The sequence below is a fragment of the Pseudorca crassidens genome, chromosome 10 (genome assembly GCF_039906515.1).
Source record: "Pseudorca crassidens isolate mPseCra1 chromosome 10, mPseCra1.hap1, whole genome shotgun sequence".
Classification (NCBI taxonomy): domain Eukaryota; kingdom Metazoa; phylum Chordata; class Mammalia; order Artiodactyla; family Delphinidae; genus Pseudorca; species Pseudorca crassidens.
The window spans coordinates 88,582,265-88,605,523 of NC_090305.1; the positions used below are offsets into that span (position 1 = coordinate 88,582,265).

General features: G+C 47.8%; 1 protein-coding gene across 1 annotated transcript in view; it reads right to left on the bottom strand.

Annotated features, from left to right (window-relative positions):
* Positions 1-19,072, bottom strand: part of EIF4E3 (eukaryotic translation initiation factor 4E family member 3) — a 38,964-nt gene extending 19,892 nt beyond the window's left edge. The window contains exons 1-2 of the mRNA XM_067755210.1: positions 18,855-19,072; positions 4,135-4,207 (exon numbers count right to left, since the gene is read on the bottom strand). Of these exons, the coding sequence (XP_067611311.1) occupies positions 4,135-4,207; positions 18,855-19,042 (261 nt within the window). The 5' untranslated portion in view covers positions 19,043-19,072. The remainder of the gene's footprint in view (positions 1-4,134; positions 4,208-18,854) is intronic.
* Between the last annotated feature and the right edge of the window lie 4,187 nt (positions 19,073-23,259).

Below are 23,259 nucleotides of genomic sequence, written 5' to 3' on the forward strand. Positions count from 1 at the left end.
GCCCTGCTGTGGTCCAGGGCAGTGACGACTTTGAATCAATCTTTCTATCATTCTCCATTATCGGTCCTGACCTATAAAACCTCTCCTCCCAAAAGGGACAGCCCTCCTTTCCCAATGATTTGCAAAGCAATCTGCTGCCCTACCTTAATGACCTGCAAGAGCACAGGAGCTCCACAACCTTCTGATAAGGGATGATGCCTTGATATCACCGGCCATACACAGGTATAGAAGGAAGATTCTCTTCATTTTAAGAGATTGTATCTATATTTCTCTGAAGACCTTCTGTTTATGATAAATGATGCTGGATATCCATTTACAGAAGAAATATGAAGCTTCTGCTTTCCGTAAATTTAAGTAAAAAGTCGGTCAATTTATGGGACCACTGCATAGGACATAGAACAACAGGACACAGTGTGGCAAAACCTTGAACGTGATACCTGAGGTGGGTTAGAATGCTACACAGGAATGAGTTTTCAGGGCTGGAATTTTGGTCTTGTGGTAGCAAGGGAGGATCCCCTGCAAATCGTTACCTGGCCGGTAACTCCCTTCTGCCACAGGTAAAATCAGGCTTGGTCAGAAGCTGTGTTCTATTCCGCGCTGCATGCATTTAGGACATAAAAACACAGAAGAAATGTGGAAAACTTTGAAATGTTTACAAAAGAGTAAAAGGAATCAGTAAGTGCCTGGAAAACACATCTAGATGAAACATGGAATTTTCCAAGAAAGGCAGGTAAGTAGGGAACAAATTTAACTCCAACCAGAGGGCATTACTGGTGGCTGTGATGAGACTGTCCTCAGCAGGGGTCAGTGGGCTGGCTGGAGACACAGGCCTCCCTCACTCCTCAGTCAGGGTGGACCAAAAGCAAGAGGATGGACCTAGAAAAGGAGGGAGTTCCGGTCCCAGAGCACAGAGCGATTGGCTGTTTCTGCCACTTTTCGGGCCACTTACCTCCCAGCCTCAGCCCCTCCAGCTAATAAATGGGGATAACAATTCCTCTGCCACCCCCATCAGCATCTCTGATTTGCTGAGGGCCTCAAAGTACAAAAAGACATATTATTCAATATGTCCTTATGGAAAACAATCATTAATACCACATGATAACTACACTGCATCTAAACACAGATGAGGGAAAAACAGACACGATCAGGGACGTAATTTTTTAGTGCTGACGGAGCGAGAGTTCAAGAATCCACATATAGCCACAAAATGAAAAGACAGTGGGGCAAAGGCATATCCTCAAATGACTTCAAAATCAGCACCCAGGCTAGTTCTCAAATACTAAGGACTATTCACAGGTATTAAGGACACAGCCTGAAATCCCCAAACTCATCGACAAGTTAAATACATTTTCCTAAGTAGAGGTATTCACAGTGGTATAATCTGGGGAATAACTGCTTGAAATAAATCATCTAGAAGTAGTGGTACACAGTTTTGTGATTTAAACCATGATTGAGGAAATGTACAAGAAGATGTTCCAGTAGAAGTAGGCAAGTAACGGCAGACGCATTCATTATTATTCTCCAGCACTTACTGGGTGCTTTTTACGTCCTTGTGCCATTTCACTCTCACAACCTCACAATGCAGTTGGTATCACAATTACTCCCATCTTAGAGATGAGCAAACAGAACAGAGAAGTTAAGCAACTTGCCTGAGCTACTAAGTAGCAGATGTGAGATACCAACCCAGGCGGTGTGACCACCCTACACCCAGGCCCACATCCTCCCCGGTCAACCGATGAAGCTGAAGTGTGGAATGCAACCTTCTGTAAAAGCTGCCAACAGCTGAGGGCTTACTAAGTACCAAGCACTACTAAGGACTATGCAATCTCATTTAACCCTCGCTCAACCCTAGGGAGGAGGAACTGCTACTATCTGTTTTACAGATGAAGAAACGGAGGAGGACAGACTCATCGGAGATACGACAGAACTTCCTGACCCCTTGGGGCAGTGTTTCATTATCACCCCCCTATGTTGAAGGAGCCCTTTTCCTACTCACTTTCTTGTGAAACTTTAATACCACCAAGAGACTATATATCCATTTACGTACCGTATGCCTATCTGTGCTTTCTACATAAAAACAGCATGATTCTTTTTGGCCACACCAAGAATCAATTTTTGCCGCCATTGAGAATGTGTGGTTACAGCTTAACAGATCATTATGTGAGCAGTCTGCTGTGACAGAAAAGTGGTTCATTTATTAATTTCTCATTCATGCATTTGATCCTTCAGTATTTATGGAGTGAAAGGAACCAGGCACAATACAGTACTCCATTTATATGAGGTTCAATAAAAGACAAAGCCAATGCATGGTGACAGAAATGTGAATAGTGGTTGCTTCCGGTAAGGGACTGGTAGGAAAAGGGCATGAAGAAAACCTTCCTGACAGGATGGAATTTTAAAATCTTGATCGGGTGATAGTTACACGTTTGTGTATCTTTGTCAAAATTTATCAAACTTCTACACTTAAGGAGACCTGCATTTACTGAAAAAATTATATCCCAATGAAGTTTTTAAGAAGGCATTTCCTAGTATGTGCCGGCCTGGGTACTTTAAATTGGTCCCTGAAGACCCTATGTCACTTGCTGCCAGATACCAAGGCTCAACCAATGCTCTGTTGTCATCACACAGGGGCAGGGAAACAAACTAATCCCTCGGTGTAACTTTACCAACGTCTTCCTGGAAACCCAGGCACATTTGTGATGTGGATCCAATGTCACAATAGCATGGGAAAAGTCTAATGAGGACCTCAAAAAAAAAAAAAAAAAATCAGTGGGCTCTAAGAACTTCTACATGAGGACAGGCTTTAGAATCAAGTGCTCTGAGGTTTACACAGCAATGCTGGGAAGAGGTAAAAAGGTCCATAATGTCACCACGGGGAGAAGTGAAGGGGACCCATTCCTGGATTCTGAGAGCATCTGTCCCTCTGGACGGTGGCCCACGTGCTGTCTTGTGACACTGCTTGTACTTGGCACTGACTGCTTATTTACAACAGCACTGTTATTCTGCTCTCCACACGCTTAGGTCATTTTCTCAAATAGTTCAGAGACAGCCTGTGGTAGGGACCGCGTCTTTACACCCGGCTTAGGGCGCTCTGTGGTCACACGAGGCACTTTACAATCAGATTCCTGGGGCTGCATAACCATGAGTACTAAATTTCCTGAACCAGATACTGGGAGAAGTGTCTGAAAGAAGATCTCTGCGCAACTCCTGTGCAAGTGAGAGGCTGCTGAAGAGACACCGATCTGTTGGAATTTCTAACACATTAAAAGACTCAAGGGCAGAACACACAATTTAAAACTGGCCCTTCTGGAAAATTCAGGACACATAGTCAATGCAAGTATGAAGCAGCCTTAACAGGCTTATCGAGTGTACAACAATGGAGGGGGAGAAACTTGATAGAATTTGCTTTGGAAGAAAACAGTAACGTGATCAACTAAATAAACCAGGTTTTGTTTTGTTTTGTTTTGTTTTTTTAACGTTCATCCTAAGAGTTGGGTAGAGAAAGAACTAAGAGATCTAAGAGCTTACATTTGCTGACAACCTACCATGTATCAGGTCTCCTGCTAAGCCTGATAAAGACATCATCTCGTTCGGTCCTCAGACCCACCCATGGAGGCAGGTGCTACCATCACACCAGTCTTACACAAATTAAAGGGCTGATCCCTGCCCAGCTTAGGATGATGGAATTTGAACGTGGAGCAGGACATGGGTCCGAGAACGTGGAGCAGGACATGGGTCCGAGACCTTCCACTTTCAGGCTCAACACTATCCTGCCCTGTGACTTTCAGTAAGCTTGCAGGTGGTACCAGGGCTTCTCACCGATGGCAAACAGAGCCCAGAGAGGGAGCGGCCAAGCTGGTGCTTAAATGAGGACACACAGTGATATCGTCAAAACCACACCAGAGTCACGAGGGTCTGGGAGACGATAAGGTTCCACACGTCACCAAGAGAAGAGCAGGCCACTCGGGCATGTGCTCAGCTGGCCTTTGGGGTAGATGTGGCTGAGGGCTGCTCTGCCAGAGTGGGCATGTGAGCTGAGGTCAGGGCACAGCCCCGGGTGGGCGCTGCCAGCACAGCACAGGTCTCAGGTTGGATGATTAACCGTCCCACGAACAGCAGGTTTCTTGATCTTACCTGTACCGTTTGTACTGTGTAGATTTTCTTCAGATTTGACGCGCACTCAGCTGCTGTGGCACCAGGGAGGGATCTAAGCAAACAGAAGCAAAAGAGCAAAGAAACAAGGAAAATGTTTCAGTGTTCGTGAAACATTTCACAGTGTAATGTAAGTCTGCAGGTCTTCACACAAGTCAGGTCTGAAACCACAGAAGCGGACACTGCTGGGATGCTAGTTAGAATTTAAAACGGGAAACTCCTACTTTGTCAAGTCAGGTGCTCGCGTCTCCTAAAAATAAGCATATTTATCCTGTGGAAGTTAAACAGGAAAACTGGAAATGTAAGAAAGACACTGGAAACCTTAAAATCACATTTTAAAAAATATAAAAATAACCATGTGATAGCCAAGCCTTTTGGGCCTAGGACCCTGGATAGGAAACTGGGCATGTTGTATAGATGACAATGACAATGCAGGGTCTTGACCTGGTTATATGTCTGAAAAATTTGTTACTTCCTTGGTGGTAAATATTCAAGAGCTCTTGGGTGACCTTTTGCCAACTTTAAGAAAACATGATTACTAAAAGTCACCCTTCGCCTCACTTGAATCTGCACGTGTTTCCAAATCACCTGCCTTGAGAAAATACTTTCAGTTATTTTCTCGGGCTGATTTAATTAGCTCTGCTGAACTCTGCGGTCAGAGTATATTAATCTTTAGTTTGCCATATGTTCCACTAGATGGCAACATACTACCAGCTCATTCACCAGAAGCGCCATCCACTGAGAATGGCTTCACCCAGCACCATGTCCTGGGTTTGGGGGTAACAGGACGTGGTGTCTTCAATCTGCAGAAGTGAGGCCTCCCCATCCTTGCTACCCTTCCTTTCTCCCTATACTGAATTAGCAGGTCTTGCTCAGGAAGGTTGGGGTCCAGCTACCTCAGGCCTCAGGTTGAAAAACTCAAGTAATGCTTGACAGCCCCACGTCTGGCTGTAAGGACTAAGAGGCTGGCGGTGAGCGGCAAGCACCAGCTCACAGCTGACCCACCAGGGCCTGGAATCTGTAAAAGGAATGCTCTCTACCAGCCACTGACCCTCCGAGACACAGTCCCCAGGGAACCTCAAGATGGTGAGCTTCCTGGCAAGAGATGTGCACAAAACTGAGCCAGCTCAGAGGTGGAGGGGATGGCAGCGCAGAGGGCTAGGCCCAGGTGTGGGGCAAGCGTCAGACACCAGGGGCAGAGCTCTGCAGACTACAGTCCCGGAATTATGGACCTGGGTGTTGAACCTGATATAAAAAACCCATTTCTGAACACCGCTCCCTAGCCTGGAGGTCACAAGGAGGCATAATTACGGACTAGTGTGGAGGCAAACAAGGGACCCTGTCGAGCAGGTGGAGTCTGATAAATCAATCTTCCCCAAAGCACCAGGTTTACAACTCTTTTCTAGTTATTATGAGTGTGCCGGACGTTGTCTGACAAACGCAAACCCACAATAACCACCAGGACCGCATTCTGCCGCCAGACCCGAAGCCTCAAGTAGCTACGTTGCAGAACGTGATGAAGAGCGAGGCGCTGGGTCAGCACCTGCGACGGTGGCGTCTGACCCACGATGCATCCGTCGCTCTCTCTGGACTGCCCCGGGAACTACAGTATTGACTTACATAAATACTAATTTGCTATTTGATACAGGTTTTATGCTGTCTGGGGGGTTTAAATTACAAAAGGATTGGGGAAAAAAACTAAACAAAAAAACCCCAAACCTTAACCTTTTCTGAGTAGGTTTTCACATGAACAGTCTATTGCCTTTATATGAAAATCTACTGGCATTTATTCTAATACCGACTTTTCTTCCTTTGAAGAGGTTAGCTGACTCTCCACCAAATATGCCCAGAAGATATACCGCTGGCTGCCCAAAGCATACAGCAGAATACAGACAGGGTTCTTTCCCTAATGGGGTTGGGGGACAGGGTGGTATAAGGATCCAAAGGTAGGAAATGTCCGTTGCACTTTTTCATTTTTAAAACTGTGTATTTTGAATTTTTACTAATTGTTTTTTTTGCGGTACGCGGGCCTCTCACTGTTGTGGCCTCTCCCGTTGCGGAGCACAGGCTCCGGACGCACAGGCTCAGCGGCCATGGCTCACGGGCCCAGCCGGTCCGCGGCATGTGGGATCCCCCCAGACCGGGGCACAAACTCACGTCCCCCGCACCGGCAGGCGGACTCTCAACCACTGTGCCACCATGGAAGCCCGAATTTTTACTAATTTTTAAGGCTACCATTCAATTTACGACGGTTTAGCATGAGTATAATTTGTGTTCACCTCATACAACATGTCAATTTAAGCAAATAAAACATGAGAATACCACTATTTCACCCAGAAAAAAATATCACTGATAAACCTTTGCTTTATATGCCTCTTTTTAAATGCCTCTGTCTCCACTTTCTGGTCTTTTACTCATATTCTAGTGCAGCAGACAATTATACAAAGTCATTTAGGTCTGTTCAGTTTCACTGCTCTAGGTTTCTGAAGAAACCTCTGTAGTCTCCAGAGTCCAAGAAGGGTTCTAGCATGAAACAAGGAGGCAGCGCTTCGTAGGACAACATTGCCAGGGGCTGACGTGCATCGACTGAATTCTTGCTTGTGTGCTCAGCAAGTCACCTTCATCACAGCACTGAATCCTCGCAAGCCTGCGTATTCAGATGTCATTATTACTTCTTACCATTTTACAGCCAAGCAGCCCAGTGCCTAAAGAGGTTTGATAAGGTGTGGCCTCAGGACACAAAAACCTGATTTGCAGACAGGTGACCTGAGACTTCCTGCTCTTTACGCCTCACTGCTAAACTGTCCAGTCAAGCCATATACACACTTTTTAAAAAAAATAAATTTATTTATTTATTCATTTATTTTTGGCTGCGTTGGGTCTTTGTTGCTGCACGCAGGCTTTCTCTAGTTGCGGCGAGCAGGGAGTTACTCTTCATTGCAGTGTGTGGGCTTCTCATTGCGGTGGCTTCTCTTGTTGCACAGCGCAGGCTCTAGGCGCACAGGCTTCAGTAGTTGTGGCTTGCTGGCTCTAGAGCGCAGGCTCAGTAGTTGTGACGCACGGGCTTAGTTGCTCTGCGGCACGTGGGATCTTCCCGGACCAGGGCTCGAACCCATGTCCCTTGCGTTGGCAGGCGGATTCTTAACCACTGCGCCACCAGGGAAGCCCCTACACACTTACATTTTTTAATGGAGTTTTATAATTGACTCTTGGTGTGTTCTCATCAAGGCGGCCGTTTTTGCTGAATCCTACTTTTAATACAAGATTGTGTCCACGTTATGTTCTTCGAATAGTCTTTCCATCAGATCAAGGCAGAGAAGGTCCTCACTAAAACCAACAGGATCACGCTCAACAATAGTTCTATTCTGCTTAACATCTTAGGATGCTGATGTATTGGTGTTTGAAAGGAAATGTGTCAGCTTCTATGGAAAATGACTTGCCTAATTTCTTTTTTTTTTTAACATCTTTATTGGAGTATAATTGCTTTACAGTGTTGTGTTAGTTTCTGCTGCATAACAAAGTAAATCAGCTATACATATACATATATCCCCATATCTCCTCCCTCTTGCATCTCCCTCCCTCCCACCCTCCTTAGCCCACTCCTCTAGGTGGTCGCAAAGCACCAAGGTGATCTCCCTGTGCCATGAGTTGCCTCATTTCTTAATGAAGGAGGTTGGATTCTCTAATTTTCAAGGTTCCTTCCAGATGCTGGACAGTTTTATGTATATCCAGGTGTCAAAATAAGAAAAATACTGTCGGAACTTCTGACAGTAGTGAATCGTTGGCTGGCTTGGCCAGCGCAAGGAAAGCCATTCTCCTGCAAGCCAAATGTGATCCAGACAGTCACTAGAAAACACTAAAAAGCCTATACCTCGTGCCTGAACCTCAGCCATCCTTAGCAAACAGAACTGGGCCATATCCACAAAATCGATTTTAAAAGGGAAAACAAGCCGAGATTCGTAAGTGATCTGCCTTGTAAACAGGTCAGTCTGTACTGGACTTGCTGATTCAACAGCGAACTGTACCATCTACAGTTACTGTTTCTTAAAGTAGCAGTGTGGGCAGCTGCTGGCAAAGCTGCAGCCCCGGGAAGCAGGTGGCCGGCAACCCTCTCTTCCCTGTTCCTCTAACAGATACTTGCAGCAACTGGGAGGGAAGTGTGTGTAGTGGATTTCAATGAAAGAGACTTTTTTTTTTTTTTTTTTTTTTTTACTGGTATCATACATACAGTACATTCTCACATCTTTAAAAAAAAATCTTTTGACTTCCTTCATGTTACACACCCAAACCTCTCAACGGAACCCTAACCAAACCTCTCTCTGCAGACCAAGGGTGCTCATCTAGGTAGAGGTGATGGGGCCTCTGAGGAGAAGACATCTGGCAATATCCAGAGACATTTCTGGTTATCACCACTTGAGGGGTGCTGCTGGCATCGAGTGGGCAGAAGCCAGGGCTGGACAGGATAGCACCCGCAACAGAGGGTGATCAGGTCCAAAATGGCAAGAGTCCATGCTGAGACACCCTGCCGTATACGTGCAACAAACAGCCTAAGAAGACCTATCGTCTATTTAACCACCAAAGATCCATCGCACACCTCTTTTAGCTGACGAGGAGACAGCAGTGTTCATTCGAGACGAAGCCCTTGTCCTCATGAAGCGTATGCTCTAGAACTGGCACCCCTGCCTCTCTGAATTTCCCAGATTCCTGAAGGCAAAGAAACAATGTTTAGGTTCCTCTTTGTTGGCCTGGGAGGCAGGAAGTGTGAGAGAAAGTTGAGGGAGGAATATACGAGTAATATAACATTGAATGTGTCCACTCCTGGAAGGCTATACGGCCAAAGCTGTGGACAATCACAGAACCAAGGAATCAGGACCTACTTTCACATTCTTTGAATACTATGTCACCCTCTCACAGGACACAGCTGGAGCTGGGAACACAGCAGTGGAACAAGAAACGCCTCCTGGTGGATCAGGTTGAGGAGTTTGAATTGTTCCACTAGGAGTTTCCCCTCTGATTTAATGATAGTAATATAGTAATGGCTTCCTTCTACTGAGCACGTACTATATGAGAGGGGTTTGCATATAGATCTCTAATCCTTACAGCAAGCTTGCCAGGTTGGTATCATTATCTCCATTTACAGACTAGGAACCAAACTCAGTGAGCGTGTTTTTGAGGAGCAGATCTGGGTTCTTTCCTTGGTCTCTCTGGCTCTGATGCCCACGATCTTCCTCTTGGATGAGGACGCTTCTCAGTAAAACACCAAGCAGTCACTGTGAGCATGGGTGGTCACAGGTAGCACATCTTCCGCCAAATCCCCCTCTCAGCCCTTCTCAGGTTATCTACTCCACCCTTGGGCCCACCCGCTGCCCTTGCCACTCACTCTCTCCTCCACCACCACCACCCATTGACCCACACTGCCTGGGGGCGGGCAGGGGCTGGGGGGGAGAAGCAGAGACGCGGGACAGGGTTAGGCGCCACCAGAACCCTTGGCAATAACGATACCCCAAAACGTGATACAAGGAACACAATTCGGGACGAACGCATTTACAGGTCATCATTTTCTGAGGCTGGACATGAGAGGAAGATAATTTACCAAACAAAAGCCAAGCTGGGCTGTGGCAGGAAGGCAGGAGAGCAGAGGGCTTGAGAGGATGGTCTTTGAAATCGACAGAACTGAGTTCCAGCTCTGCCAGCCACCCGCTGTGTGACAAGCCTGACTCTCCTGACCCTCGCTTCCCCTTTCTGAGAATGGTCTCTATCCCTACTTAGACTGCAAGAGCTAAGGCGCATAAAGTATTTACACACCAACTGGCATCTAACAAGCAACAGTGGCTGTCGTCACCAGCGGCAGCAGCAAGAGCACAAGAGGAACAGAGGGGGAAGCCATCACAACTAAGAGACACCGAGCACATTTTCTAATCTGTGGGACCGAGGGCAAAAATCCCAAGGAGTCTGTGAGAGTGACACAGAGCTGAGAAACCCCTGGGTCCATCCTCAGGAAAGAAAGCCCATCCGGCGCCAGTCTCTCTGGGCTTAAGGCCACAGCTTCCAGGAGCTGCTTCCACTTGGACCTGGCGAATCCAGAAGCTGTTATGGTTAAGGCAGGAGTGGGGAGGGATCCTCCGAGGTCTGCCAAGTAGATGATTAGTGTAAGATGTCAGGGGAACTCTTAATGTTACAAAATCCCCAAGTCCAGCTTTATAGTGCCCCTGTGTGTCTTCAACTTAATCACGGAATTAGAGCAAATGCATCTTAAGATTCTCTATGCAAAACTGGTTAAAATCCCTTTTCATTTGGGGAATTACGAGAAGGCAGGAAGTTCAGTAAGTTGGACCAACTATTCAACTTAAACGGTTTCCAGGCACGCAACCACCATTTGCATGCAATAATTCAATGTGTTGTTTACAAATCATCTTTATCTATTCATTAAAGCAGGTTCCTGAGAATCTTGCCAAGACAGAACTCATTTAGCTCAATTTGAGTCTGAGACGCTTCAAAGCATTTTTATCCTCTCTCTTATTCAAGAGATACTTACTGTGCTCCCAGTAGGTGAAAAGATCACACAGCGTGTGCTACATGCACGCATCGTTAATCAAACACCGTGAGGTAAATAACGGTTGCAACCCCACTCTGCAGATAAGCAAACTAAGTCTCAGGGTGGCGACTTGCCCAAAGGCTCACAGTTGGCTAACAGGAGAGTTGGTACTTGAACCAAGGGTCCCTGGCAGCCTGGCTCTTTGTCAGGAGCCTGAACTAACCACTTCCAGCAGGACGCCCTACCCTGCTTGGTGCTGCGGACACAACGCGGCCCCAAATACATTCTCAGCTCGCCTGCACCTTGCAACCCTCAACCCTGACTTCCCAGCAGTCCAAACGTGCCTTCTCCATTAAACCTCACCTGGGTGCTGCAGGCTAAGCTCAGGAATAAAATTCCTGGGGACAGACGCCTTTGTCGGTACCTCAGAAATTATCTTAACCATTCCTTAGCAGACCACAGCAACACTTACCAGGGACCTGGATTTCTGGAGATGCTTCCTACAAAGGAAAGAAGCTGAAAAGGTTTCCCCAAACCCTGCCCACATCCCTGCCACTTATATTCCACCAACCAGCAGCATTACCTGGGAGCTTGTTAGAGCTGCAGAGTCTCCAGGCCGCGCCTGACACCTGCTGAATCCCAGGTGATTTGTCTATACATTAAAGTTTGAGGTTTGTTGATTTATATCATGTAAAGCAAATCACCATAAGAAATGGGAAATAAGAGCTAATGGAATATAGACAGCATCATCAGAAAAATGTAAAAAAAATCATCATTTTCACAGATGCATTTTTTTCATCACCCAAAGAGATGATTAAGACGGGGTTATCATTAAATGTGAAGGACAATCCTATAAAGGCACTTGAACATGGGTTTTAGGCGGGGCTCTCTTTTTCTCTGCCAATTTGGCTTAATTACCTCCTGTGACACTGGCCCCTAGTTTCCTTATTTGAGAAATTCAATGGCAGGTCCAGATGACCTCTCAAGTCCTGCCCAGCTCCCATATTTGAGGATATGAAATACGGGAGAACTGTGTCCCATTCACTGTTCATATGCACGGGGAAGCAGTGTTCACTGGGGTGAGGGATGCCAGTGCTTTTTGGGGTCACACAGTCCTTACTCCAAATCCCGTTTCTGTTCTATGTTAGCTGTGTGACCTCAGGCAAGTTACCTGTCCGCGCCTCAGCTGTCCCATGTGTAAAATGTTGCTGGTGCGGCCTACTTCAGTACTGTGAGGATTCTGTGGGTAATTATGTACAGCTCCAGTCTAGTGCCCGGTGCACTGAAGTAAACAGCTGTGAACACTAATAGGTTAAAGTGAAAAAAAAAATGTTTAAAACGTTACATATGTTACAGGATAGCCAAGTTATGGATAGACATGTCCAGGGCACATGCACACAATAAACGTTTGGTGAAAAAACGAATGATGACTTCACCTTATATGAGAGATCAGTTCATTTCAGCCAAGAGAATATCCTAAACGGGGAAAATTTTAAAGCCAGGGATATGTCTCCTAAAAGCCCGTCGTCTTCTTGAATTTACTAACATCAGGCTCAGCTGCCACAGAGAAAATCTGCACAAGCCCAGATACTGGACGAAGGTGGTGCCTTGTATATCAGTCACTCCATTAAAGATGATTTCATTTTAATCACTTCTAAATAGATCTGCGGCTTGTGGCTACACCAGCTTCCTGTTTGAGAAAGGCTCACCTGCAAAAACGGGCCAGGGCCTATTCATAACGTTTAATAGTGCATCTATTGAAACTGTCTAAATGCTTTATTTTTGCAGGTTTATTTGATTTTGAATTTTTTCCCTTCTCTTGTCTATTGTCACTCCTGGCCTGTGAGCTCCTTGCCGGTAGCAACTGGGACTCTTTTCATCTCGATATCTAATTAATCCTTTAGTACACGGAGGCTGGGTGAAAGAGAAGTGTTAACAGTGTTCCAGAGCTGACAACGGAACTAAGAAGGGCCAGGTCACTGAAGTCTTGCCAGCTGTCTTAGGTTTGGAAATAAGGAAATGGCCTCTGTAATCCTGAAAGCAGGAAAATGTATTTTCGAGAAGCTAGTGCCAGGTAAGGACTAGGAAGCTTTCTGAGTGAGGACGTTTAGGACCTTTAGGCCTGTCTGTAGGAGGCAGCTACTGACCCACAGTTGGACAGGCTGTGATCCCCTAGGTCAGGGCCTTTCCCTGCCTGAAGTAGCCAGAACCCCTTTGCCTCTTACAAAAAATAAAATCCTGGCCATTAAGAGAGCTTGTGGGTTCAGAAAGGCAAGAATGGGGAAAAAGGATAGGAAAAGTCGAAACTCCAGCCACTTTCTCCCTGTCACCTACGGCCTTCCATGCAGCCCTCTGCCCTCACCTAGACCCAGCAGGTCGCTCTGAGATGAACAAGGATGACTTGCGGATCCTCTTTGTCAAGCCTGGTCCCACCCCGCCTCCATGAGACGCGTTCTTATGGAGACACCATTGGAACACACTTGAACGTACTCCACCCTGGAAGGCGGGTCCCTCTAGAATTCAGTACCTGGCTGAACTCTTCACTGATGCCACTGAAGCAGATGGTGTGTAACCTCCTGGGAGGCCCAGGCCCATGTTGTCATCTTTGCACTCTCAGCACCTACAACAGTGACTGGCAACTAATATGTTCCGTTAATCTCACCAACAAGCAGAGCAGTAACTGAGAAGTTTTGGCACCTGAGGCATTTGTTACAAATGCACATTGTACCCCAGAGATCTGATGGAGCAGGTCTGGGGCAGGGACAGGAGCCTGTATTTTTTAACGCTGACTGGGCGGAGCTAAGTCCTGATGGGGTGGGGTCGGTGGGCGATGTAGTGAGGGCCCACCTTTGCGATTCAAAACACGAGAGCACAAACACTCACTAGGTACCTCCTCTGCACACCAAGGCGCACTCTGGGAGCAGACACGAGGCAGTTACGTGTCTCGTGGTCATGAGCGAGGGAGGAGGAATTAACGATCCTTAATACAAATACAGGCTATAAAGACGCGGTAGGACCACAAAGGAGGTGGGCTTAATCATGCCTGGGCCAAGCGCTTTGAAGGACAGTTATAGACGTGGCAACTCAAGAAGGCCTCGAAGGATGTGTGGCAGCTTTTCAGGTAGACGAAGGGGAGGAGGGCAACCCGAGCAGAAGGAACTTCACGAGACAAATCTCAGCGGCTGGCAAGTCCATGGTTTGTCCAACAGAAGGGCCAGGCATCTGCTGCTGCTACCAGAGAGAATGGGCCAACTGAGCGGCATAATGGAGCTGGGGAGACCCAGGTGATGAAGCTGAAAAGGAGGGGGGTTTCAGATTAAAAAGAGCAATACAGAAGTTTCTACCACAAAAGTCAGTCAGAGCTGCTGGTAAAGGTAGGGGTGCAGACCCACAATTCCACCTGGCTGGAGCACACAACCCCACAACAGAGGCACCCTTAGGTGGTGAGAGACAGAGTCAAAAGAATGCACTGCCGTGGCAGAGGAGAGGGGCAGGGGAGTTTCGGAACGACGAGACCAGGCGTAGTGTAGAAGGCTAAGCTGTGAGCCCAGGTCGGGGAGGCCTGGGGAGAGAGAAGCTTGGGAGCAGGACGCTAGAGAGTGTGACAGGAGCTGGAGGGGCCCAGGATGTGCAGAGGGAGGGACACGGAGAGGACGGGACGGCTTAGCCTTGGAGCAACGTCAAGTACAGAGCTGGACGGGGAAGGGTACGTGAGACAGAAGGGGACTCCAGGTAGGATGGTGGTGGTGTTGACCGTAACAGGGTAGGTGATGTGTGTCCAGAACTCAGGAGAGGGGTCAGGGCTAGGATGCAGATTTGCAACTGATAATTAGAGTAAAATCAGCCGCCACAGAAGGGAAAGTCACTGTGGGTAGAATTCAAGAGCCCCCTAAATATTTAGTGTGGGCTGAGCTGTCCTAGGCTCTGATCTAGGAGCTGAGGACAGAGTGGCGGGGAAAAGAACCCTGGGAAGTGTACATTCTGGTGAGAGAAGACAGACGAACAGTGCTAACCCTACAGAGACAACAAAGCAGGAGCAGGGCCTCGGGGAATGTGTCAGGAGATGCGGGTCATTTTCTATCAATGGTCAGGGAAGGTCTCGCTGAGACGATGACATTCAAGCAGAGACTGGAAGTAAGGGAAGCGCAGACCTAGCAGATGACTGAGGGAAGAGCATCCCAGGAGGAAGGACCCCCAGTGGCAAAGGCCCATGCTTAGGATGATGGAGAAAGAGCAAGGGGTCCAGCAAGCCAGAAGGGCATGTGCAGTAGGGAGAGTGACAGAGAGACAGCAGGAGAAAGGTGTACCAGGCGGGGGCAGGACATGCTGCAGAGTCTCACGGGCCACGATAAGCACTCTGGCTTTTGCTCGCAGAGGACCCGGGAGCAGAGAAGTGACATGTTTGAACTGTGGTATTTCAAGGGACCGCTCTGGCTGCTGTGATGGGAATGAACTGTATGGGGCAAGAGCAGAAGCAGGGAGAGCAGTTAGGATGCTCTTGCCTTCATCCAGGTGACAGATGTGGTGTGGTCCAGGGTCTGGGATGCAGGTGGTGAGAATACATTGGATGCTAGATGCATTTTGAGCGTAGAATCAATAGCATTTGTTGTTAACGGATGTACCAGGAGGAAGAAGGATGGGGAAGGGGATAGAAAAGGGGGGGAGGTAAGGAGGAAGAGGAAGAGAATCACAGATGACTCCAAGATTTGGGGGGGGGGCGATGAACAACTGGAAGGATGGGGTGGCTGTAAACTGCTCTGGTCTGAGATGACACAGACGAAGGAGACAAGGTGGGGAGGGCAGCCGAGGAAGTGGTTTGGCACGTGTTGAGTAAGGATGTGTATTAGACATCCACATGGAGACGGAGAGGAGGAGCTGGATGCGTGAGTGCAAGGTTTTGGGAATCACCAGTGTACAGACGCAGCTGAAAGCCTTGTGACTGGATGAGATCACTGGTGTGGCTGGGAACAAGAGAAGAGGCCTGAGCACTGAGCCCATGGATAAAACTTAAGAGGACAGGGGAGGGTCATCATGAGATGAAAACAAAGCAGTCAGAGGCACACAAACAAGAGTGGCCTCCAAGAATCAAGACAGGTCCGAGTTTTACAGAGCCAGAAAAGGGAGGAAAACTCTTCCTCCTACACCCCCCGCCAAAATTATCCCCCAAATGTTTGAATCCTTAGCCATAAAGTCTAATTAAAAAACAAAACAACAAATAAAGACTTACTGGAGTTTACTACTGAAACTGCAAATAACTCTACTGGGGGGACTCTCAAATTCATCCATGATGGAAATAAATTAGGATGCTGGCTTCCTCACACTGAATTCAGACAAGTTGCTCTGGGGAACCACTGATGGGCGAACGGGTGGTAATTAGGGAGCACTGGATAATAATTTTAGTAGTTAGCATTTACACGTATTCTATGCTAGGACACTTGTTGGTATTTTACATTCATAGCGCTCATGTAGCCCTAAGAATATCCTATGATTATTTATTCCCATTTCACAAACCATGCAAGTGAGGCCTAGTGAGGCTAGAACATTTGTTCACCGTCACAGAGTAGGCTGGAAGGTAGGACAGGCCAAGAGGCAGGTGCCAAAGACTTTCAAGTAGCAGGAGACCTTTGGATGGTGTGGTTCTCAAGACTGACGTCATCGGCGGCAGACAGCAGCTACCTGAGGTGAAGGCTGCCCTTGGAGGGCTCTCCTGAGAGCCTTACCACCCTCTCTACAATCTTGTTTCTCTGGGGGGGAAAAAAGATACAGGGGAACCTCTAGAACACAATGTGCTCACAACTCCGAGGGAAAGAGGGGCACCCTGCATCTCCAGAGAAGTGGAGAAAGTTCAATAGCAGCTATGGGATGACGGATCAGGCAAAATGAATTCATACGTGCAATGCTGGAGCTAAATATTATTTCTAAATTAATACAGCCACTTCTGTTGAAGATTTGGACATGGTAGCAGTAACATGTTTCATTTGATTACTGGCTTTCAGAGAACAAAAATGTGCAAACACACAGTAGGAAGGCTATAGTCTGTCTTCACTGGAGTTACCGTGGTTTTAACTTAAAAGATATTAGATATTCTTTAAAAGTTGTGTTAAGATATATTTACAACACAGGGAATAGAGTCAAGATTTTATAATAACTATAAATGGAGTATAACCTTTAAAAATTATGAATCACTATATTGTACACTGTGTAACTTACATAATATTGTACATCAACTATGCTTCCAAAAAAAAAGATACCAGATATTCTTTAAAAGTTGTGTTGCTATATAGTATTAGTATCTTAGACCATTCTTAAAAATGTTGTGCCTGTAAGGAGACTAATTTTTGACCTGTTTATAAACACATTCTGTTGATACTGTTTCCAGCAGCCCACCAGTATCCAATGGTCCAGAGGTCCAGATTTAACACCTTGAAAACAGATACCAGGTAATAGCAATTACAACACACCTTTGAAAACAAAGACACACATGATTTCATTCTGCTACAATTTGCCAAAACCATTCTTGTTTTGACAGTAAAACGCTCTTAGCATCTCATAACGAAAGTGAAAATATTAAAAATAAAAAAAACCCAACAGACTCACTGTATCTTACCCACCCCCAACTTCTCTGTGCCCCCAGAAAAGACAATGACTCCAAGTGTCAGTTCTTGTAGATGGGTGCTAATTCCAACAGGAAGAAAGGAATGAGCTTGTCTCCCTAAGAAAAGACGAGTATCACTTTTTAAAGTTCTTGCAGGTATTTTACGCAAGGCTGTTATAAACCAGATTTGCGGGCTTCCCTGGTGGCGCAGTGGTTGAGGGTCTGCCTGCCGATGCAGGGGACACAGGTTCGTGCCCCGGTCCGGGAGGATCCCACATGCCGCGGAGCGGCTGGGCCCGTGCGCCAGGGCCGCTGAGCCTGTGCGTCCGGAGCCTGTGCTCCGCAACGGCAGAGGCCACAACAGTGAGAAGCCCGTGTAAGGCAAAAAAAAAAAAAAAAAAAACACAAAAAACCAAAAAAAAACACCCCAAAACAAACAAACAAAAAACAGATTTGCGTCTACTGAGTAAATTTCACAGCAAACGGACACAGCCATGCCTCCCTAACAATTAACCATTGAGTTACAGTGTCATCAAAAGTTCCATAAGCTCTTGGGACAACCTTGAAGTGTCATCCTTGGGCACCGGCTGGGTGACAGATACTACGAAGGGACTTTGCAATTCATCCATTTATTCATCTGTCAAAAATTTCTTGCACTCCTACTAGGTGCCAAACACAAGTTCCTGCTCACTGGCCCGTAACAGAGAGGGAAATGTTGAGGGATTGAGACAGATGGAAAAATAAACAGTTTCCTACACAGCACAACTCAGTAGCATTATGAACTTTATGAAGAAAAACAGGGAGGACATGAGTGAAGGGAGGGAGGAGGGCTGCTAACTTAGATGCGGCAGTCATGTAGGCATTTCTGAGAAGGTACCTGAGCTGTCCCCTGAGAAAGCTATAATTGGCCCCACTTTACCAACAAGGTGAGGCATGGCTCACCACTGAATCCCCAGCGCCTAGCAGGCGTGTGGGTCCACAGTAAGTGCTCAAGAAACAGCCGCCCAGTGGATGAGAAAGAATTCAAAGGCTGCATCGGTGGACGGGGGTAGGCGCCCGCTGTGCCACAGTAATACCACCTCCGCACAGTTCCCAGGGGGCTGGTCGACTTTCCCGAGCGCTGTCACGGCGAGGGTCGTGTCCCGAGTTCCCCAAGAGCCCCGTGGGGGTGACCAGGACAGCATCACTCGCTTCACTTTACAGCGAGGACCGATCACCCCCGCCAGGCCCAGCATCTCCCACTGCCCAGCCAGGATACCCGCCCGCCGGCGTTTCTTCTACGGAAGGAAAGAAAGAGGAAAAGTGCTGCCGAAACTTTGGCGACTGCGTGTTTTCTCTCCCGGCCGTGAGGCGAGGCCTCCCGACAGCCGCTCGCGTCGGCCCAAAACCCTCGGCTTCCGAGCCGGCTCTGCGCGAGCTCGCGCGGCGGGGCCGGCGCCCGGGGCCCGGGGCTGGGGGCCGGGCCGCCCGAGCTCACCCGGCGCGGGGCGGGGGATGTGGGCCCCGAGACAAAGCGGCGGCGCAGGCCCGGCGGGCGCACGGCGGCGGTGGCGAGCCCCGCGACCCACTCACCTGTCGAGCCAGAAGGTCCAGGGCGAGTGCAGCGGGATCCCACCCGGCTCGGGCCGCAGCTCCGAGAGCTGCTGCAGGCCCAGCGGCGGCGCGGTGGCGGTGGCGGTGGCGGCGGCGGCGGCGGCGGCGCGGGGCCCCGGCGGTGCCCGGGCCCCGGAGGGGGGCGCGGCGGCCGGGGGCAACGCCATTTTCTCCGCCCCGCCTGCGAGACCGGCGGACGCACGGACCGCGGGGCGAGCAGCGGCTGAGTCACCCAGGCCCCCGCCCGCCCCGCCGCGGCCGCCCCGCCCCGCCCCGCGCGCGCCCCGCCCTGGCCCGGCCCTTCGCCCGCCCGGCCTTGGAGCCGTGCCGCCGGGCCGCCCGGGGCCGCCGAACAAAAGCACTGCCCACGCGAGTGGGGGGCCGATTCGGCGCAGGCACCGACCCGGCGTGCGGGGACTGACGGACTCGCGGGTCTGGGGGAGGGCAGAGCAGCGGCGGGGACGGATTCCAGGCTACAGGGGTGGGAGGAACAGAGGAAGGGTCAAGCGGTGGGTTCTGCAGCCAGACAGGCGGTGAGCAAGACGTATGGGTGGGCTACAGAAAGATGGAGGGATGGAGGGATGGATGGTCCAGTGGATGGAGTCTCAGACCCACATGGTGGGAGGGGAGGAGGGGTGGACAGACATACCAGCAGTCTGAAGGATGGGTGGGAAAGCTGGCAGATGGTAGGAGGAGGGGTGGAGGGATGGAAGGGCAGATGGAAGCACAGTTGGATGTGAGAGACAGATGCCCGGGGAACCGCTGGCCAAATGAATAGAGACTGGAGTGCCCAAGAGTGCAGAAAGAAAGGGTCAGACAGACAGAACCAGGACCACTGACCGGGGGATGAAGTTGTTACAGGTCAGTTTTGCATGTTTCCTAACTCAGCTGATTTGAAGGGGCCACCAGGTGCCCAGAGTGTGACCAACTTTAAATGAGGGTGCCCCAAATCAGCCCAAGGTCTCCACACTTGCCCCAAAGCACCCACAAGGAAGGAGGAGGAAACTGAGCATCAGGAACCCAGCCCTCCGCGGAGGAAGCCCCTATGGCCATTAAGATTCCTGAGCCTCCTAGCACCGCCCCTTGGCAAGTGTCTATCATTCTCTCTTTCAAAAGAAAAGGAGACGCATGAGGGCATGTGAACACACATGTCATAACTGGCGTGGACATGGACACCCTCCTTAAGCTTGAATTTCTGGATAGTGCCTCTCTGGCCTTTACCAGCTGTGGATGTAGAGTTCTGTCTCCTCAAAGATTTTCTCCGTGGCCTAGCATACATTCCGCTCATAACCTGAGCAACGCTGGGATGGACTAGAAGAGGAGCTACAAAACTAGATGGGTTCGGGGGTTTCACAGGCATTGTAAACACCTGTTATGAGTCCCAGGGTAGGTGCCTTCCCAAAAAGGTATTCAAGTTCTGCTAAAATGACCACCATGAAAACAAAACCGCTGCTTTGCTATCCCTGCTTCGAACATAATTTTTATACGACGTATGATGCTGCAAGCAGTGACATGTTTAAAAGCCCTTGCACCTCTGAGATACAAGGGGCGCTTTCGGTTAGATGCATTTTTGGGGTTGGTTAATTTCTCCTTTTATTTTTTCCAGAAAATGCATATATGGCAGTGTTTAAGCTATTCTGAGCACTTTATCCTTATTAACTCATTTAATCCTCACAAAATCCAATGAGGAAGATACTATTATTAGCACATTTAATAGATGAGAAGTGGAGAAGTTAAATTAACCCCAAGGTCACCCAGTTAGTGAGAGAGCCAGGATTGGAACATACGTATTCAGGCTCCAGAGTCTAGGCTTGTAACTGCCAGTCTCTACTGCCTCTCTAGCTGGAAAACTAACAGGTCCACATAGTAAAAATAAGAAAATGAATAGTAAGTCTCCTTCCCTCCCAAGGCTATCAGTCTTCTTGCCCAGAGGAAACCACTGTTAACAGTTTCCTTCCGGAAAAATGCAAGTATGCCTGTAAAGGCATATATCTACAAATATAAATTGTATACCTACTACCTATATCTTTTATAAAGAAATAGAAGCATTTTATACCACTGCCGCACCTCCTTATCTTAACTGACATTATACATTTGAAGACTTTCATATCAAAACATATAAATCTACTTCTTTTTAAGGACTGCAAAGTAATCCATTCTAAAGAAGTAATGTAATTTAATTCACCAGCCCTCAAGATTTATTTGGTTTGCAGTCATTTTCTTTGATAAATAATGCTACCATAAGCATTTTTATATTTAATGTCTTTCCTCAACTGCACAAGTTTATTTCAGAATAAGTTTGGAGAAGAAGAATTTTTGCCTGTGTCTAAAATTGCTAAATTACATTGCTAAATTACCATGCAAATGGTTACATGCATTTATATATAATTGATTTATAAATAATGGCTGATTCTGAAATTTTATATTTACTTAGTGACATCTTTAATCTTTATGTAAAATTCTAAGGCATTGGTAGAAAGGGAGTTTTTGCTTTCTATTGATTAGAACTAGTCAAACTCTCAAGTTTAGCTTCTCCCTTATGTTCTGTGACAATACTCTCAGCAAGAAAGGAATATTTTAAAAGTTTTATCTGCAGTTTCTAAAAGACAGTATGCACCACCTGATAAATTACTTTCAGAATTTAGAACTAGGAACAGTCACGCAATTTGTCTTCATTGAATATCAATTATGTACCTCCCTCTCTTTTTGCTTTGGCTTCCAGGATGCTCGAAATTACAGCTGCTGTTCCATCACAACATCAATATTAACCAATGAAAAAGCATCCCTATTTTTATGTTAATATATTCCTATTTTATGTTAATGATCCAGTTGCACGTGTGCATCTTATACCGTGAACCCCTCAAATCTATTTTGGAAGCAGGTGATATACAAAAAATATAAAATTTAAATCACCTTAAGATTAATAAAAGAAGTCAGGCAACATGACTAAGGTGAGAAGCAAGGAGGGAACAATGGGCATTACTTTCGTTCCCTTCCTGTCTGAAATGTGTAAGAGACTTAACTCTTGTTATCACTCTTCAGAATCACCCTTAGAAGATAATAAATGAGGAAAATTCCCCTCATCTTTCCCACTTTGCAACTGGGCAGCAGGAATTCCAATAATTTCAGGGTAGAAAGGGAACTTGGAGATTACCTACGCACACCCATCATATTACAAATGGAGAAACTGAGGCCCAGAGAGGTGAGGTGACTTACCCGAGGCCACAGCTCTAGGAAATAACACAGGCAGGACTAGAACGTGGGTAGCTTGAGATCCAGGCCAATGTGCTCTCCCACTGCGTAACACGCAACTCAGACAGCTTGGGGCGGCAGGAGGGAGGAAGAGAAGGTGACCCCACAGCCCCTAGCAATGAAAGCAACAAAAAAGACTTGAGGCACTCATAAATAATTAAGCAGTGAGCTGCAGCAGCTACTCCCCTCCCTTCCAGCATCCAGTCACCAAGGCAACTTGGGCAGGGTGCCTGCTGGTTGCCTAGTAACAGTGTGGTCTGCTCCCCTGACATGCTCCCTAGGCATCAAAAAGGATTTGAGAGCCGGAAAGAGCCTTAGACAGGGACCACTACTCCAACACCTTCATTTTCCAAATGGGTAAATAGAGGCCCAGAGAAGCCGAGTAACCTGCCCAAGGTCACACAGCTGCTCAGAGGCACAGCCAGTCTCCATTTCTAGTTGCTTTCCATTGCACTATGGCTGCCTCAGGGACATTGCAGATGGAGGAGAGGAGATCTCTCCACAGTTCCTAGAACAAGAAAGTAAGATGGAGAGAGCAAGCAAGAAAGAGACGGAGACCTTCAGCTTTCATATGCAATTAACAGGAGCTGGTAATCCCATCGGCCAGACTTTCATCATCACCATGGCAACATGGGTGAGGTGGGTACTGGTTGCCTAGTAACAAGTGGTCCTCTGTCTTCCACTCACATCCGGCTCCCTGGGAGTCACAGGAACAGTTGAATGTTGGAGCTGGAAGGGAAGGCAGGGATCCGAACTCAGTCTCCTCCTTTGACTGAGGTTCAGGGCCACTGTACAAGGTGACACAGCCACAGAGCTAGCTAGTGACAGGGACTCGTTGGATAGCCAGCCTTTCCTGAATTCACTCTGTTTACTGCTGTCACAGCACTGTGGAAAGGGAAGCTTCACTCAGTAAAGACAAAACGTGGCAGGGGAATGGCAAGTGGTCCCCAGGAGGTATTTCTACTGCTCGTCTAAACGGTGGCAATTCTGCACACGAGGCCTGGCACACAAGGGGCACTCCGCACAGTATGAAACACAGGGTCTCTAAAGTCAGAACATCTGAGTCAAAAGCCAGTTCTCCCCAAACCTGGAAAGCTTCTTATCCCTCTGCACCTCTGTCTCCACATCTAAG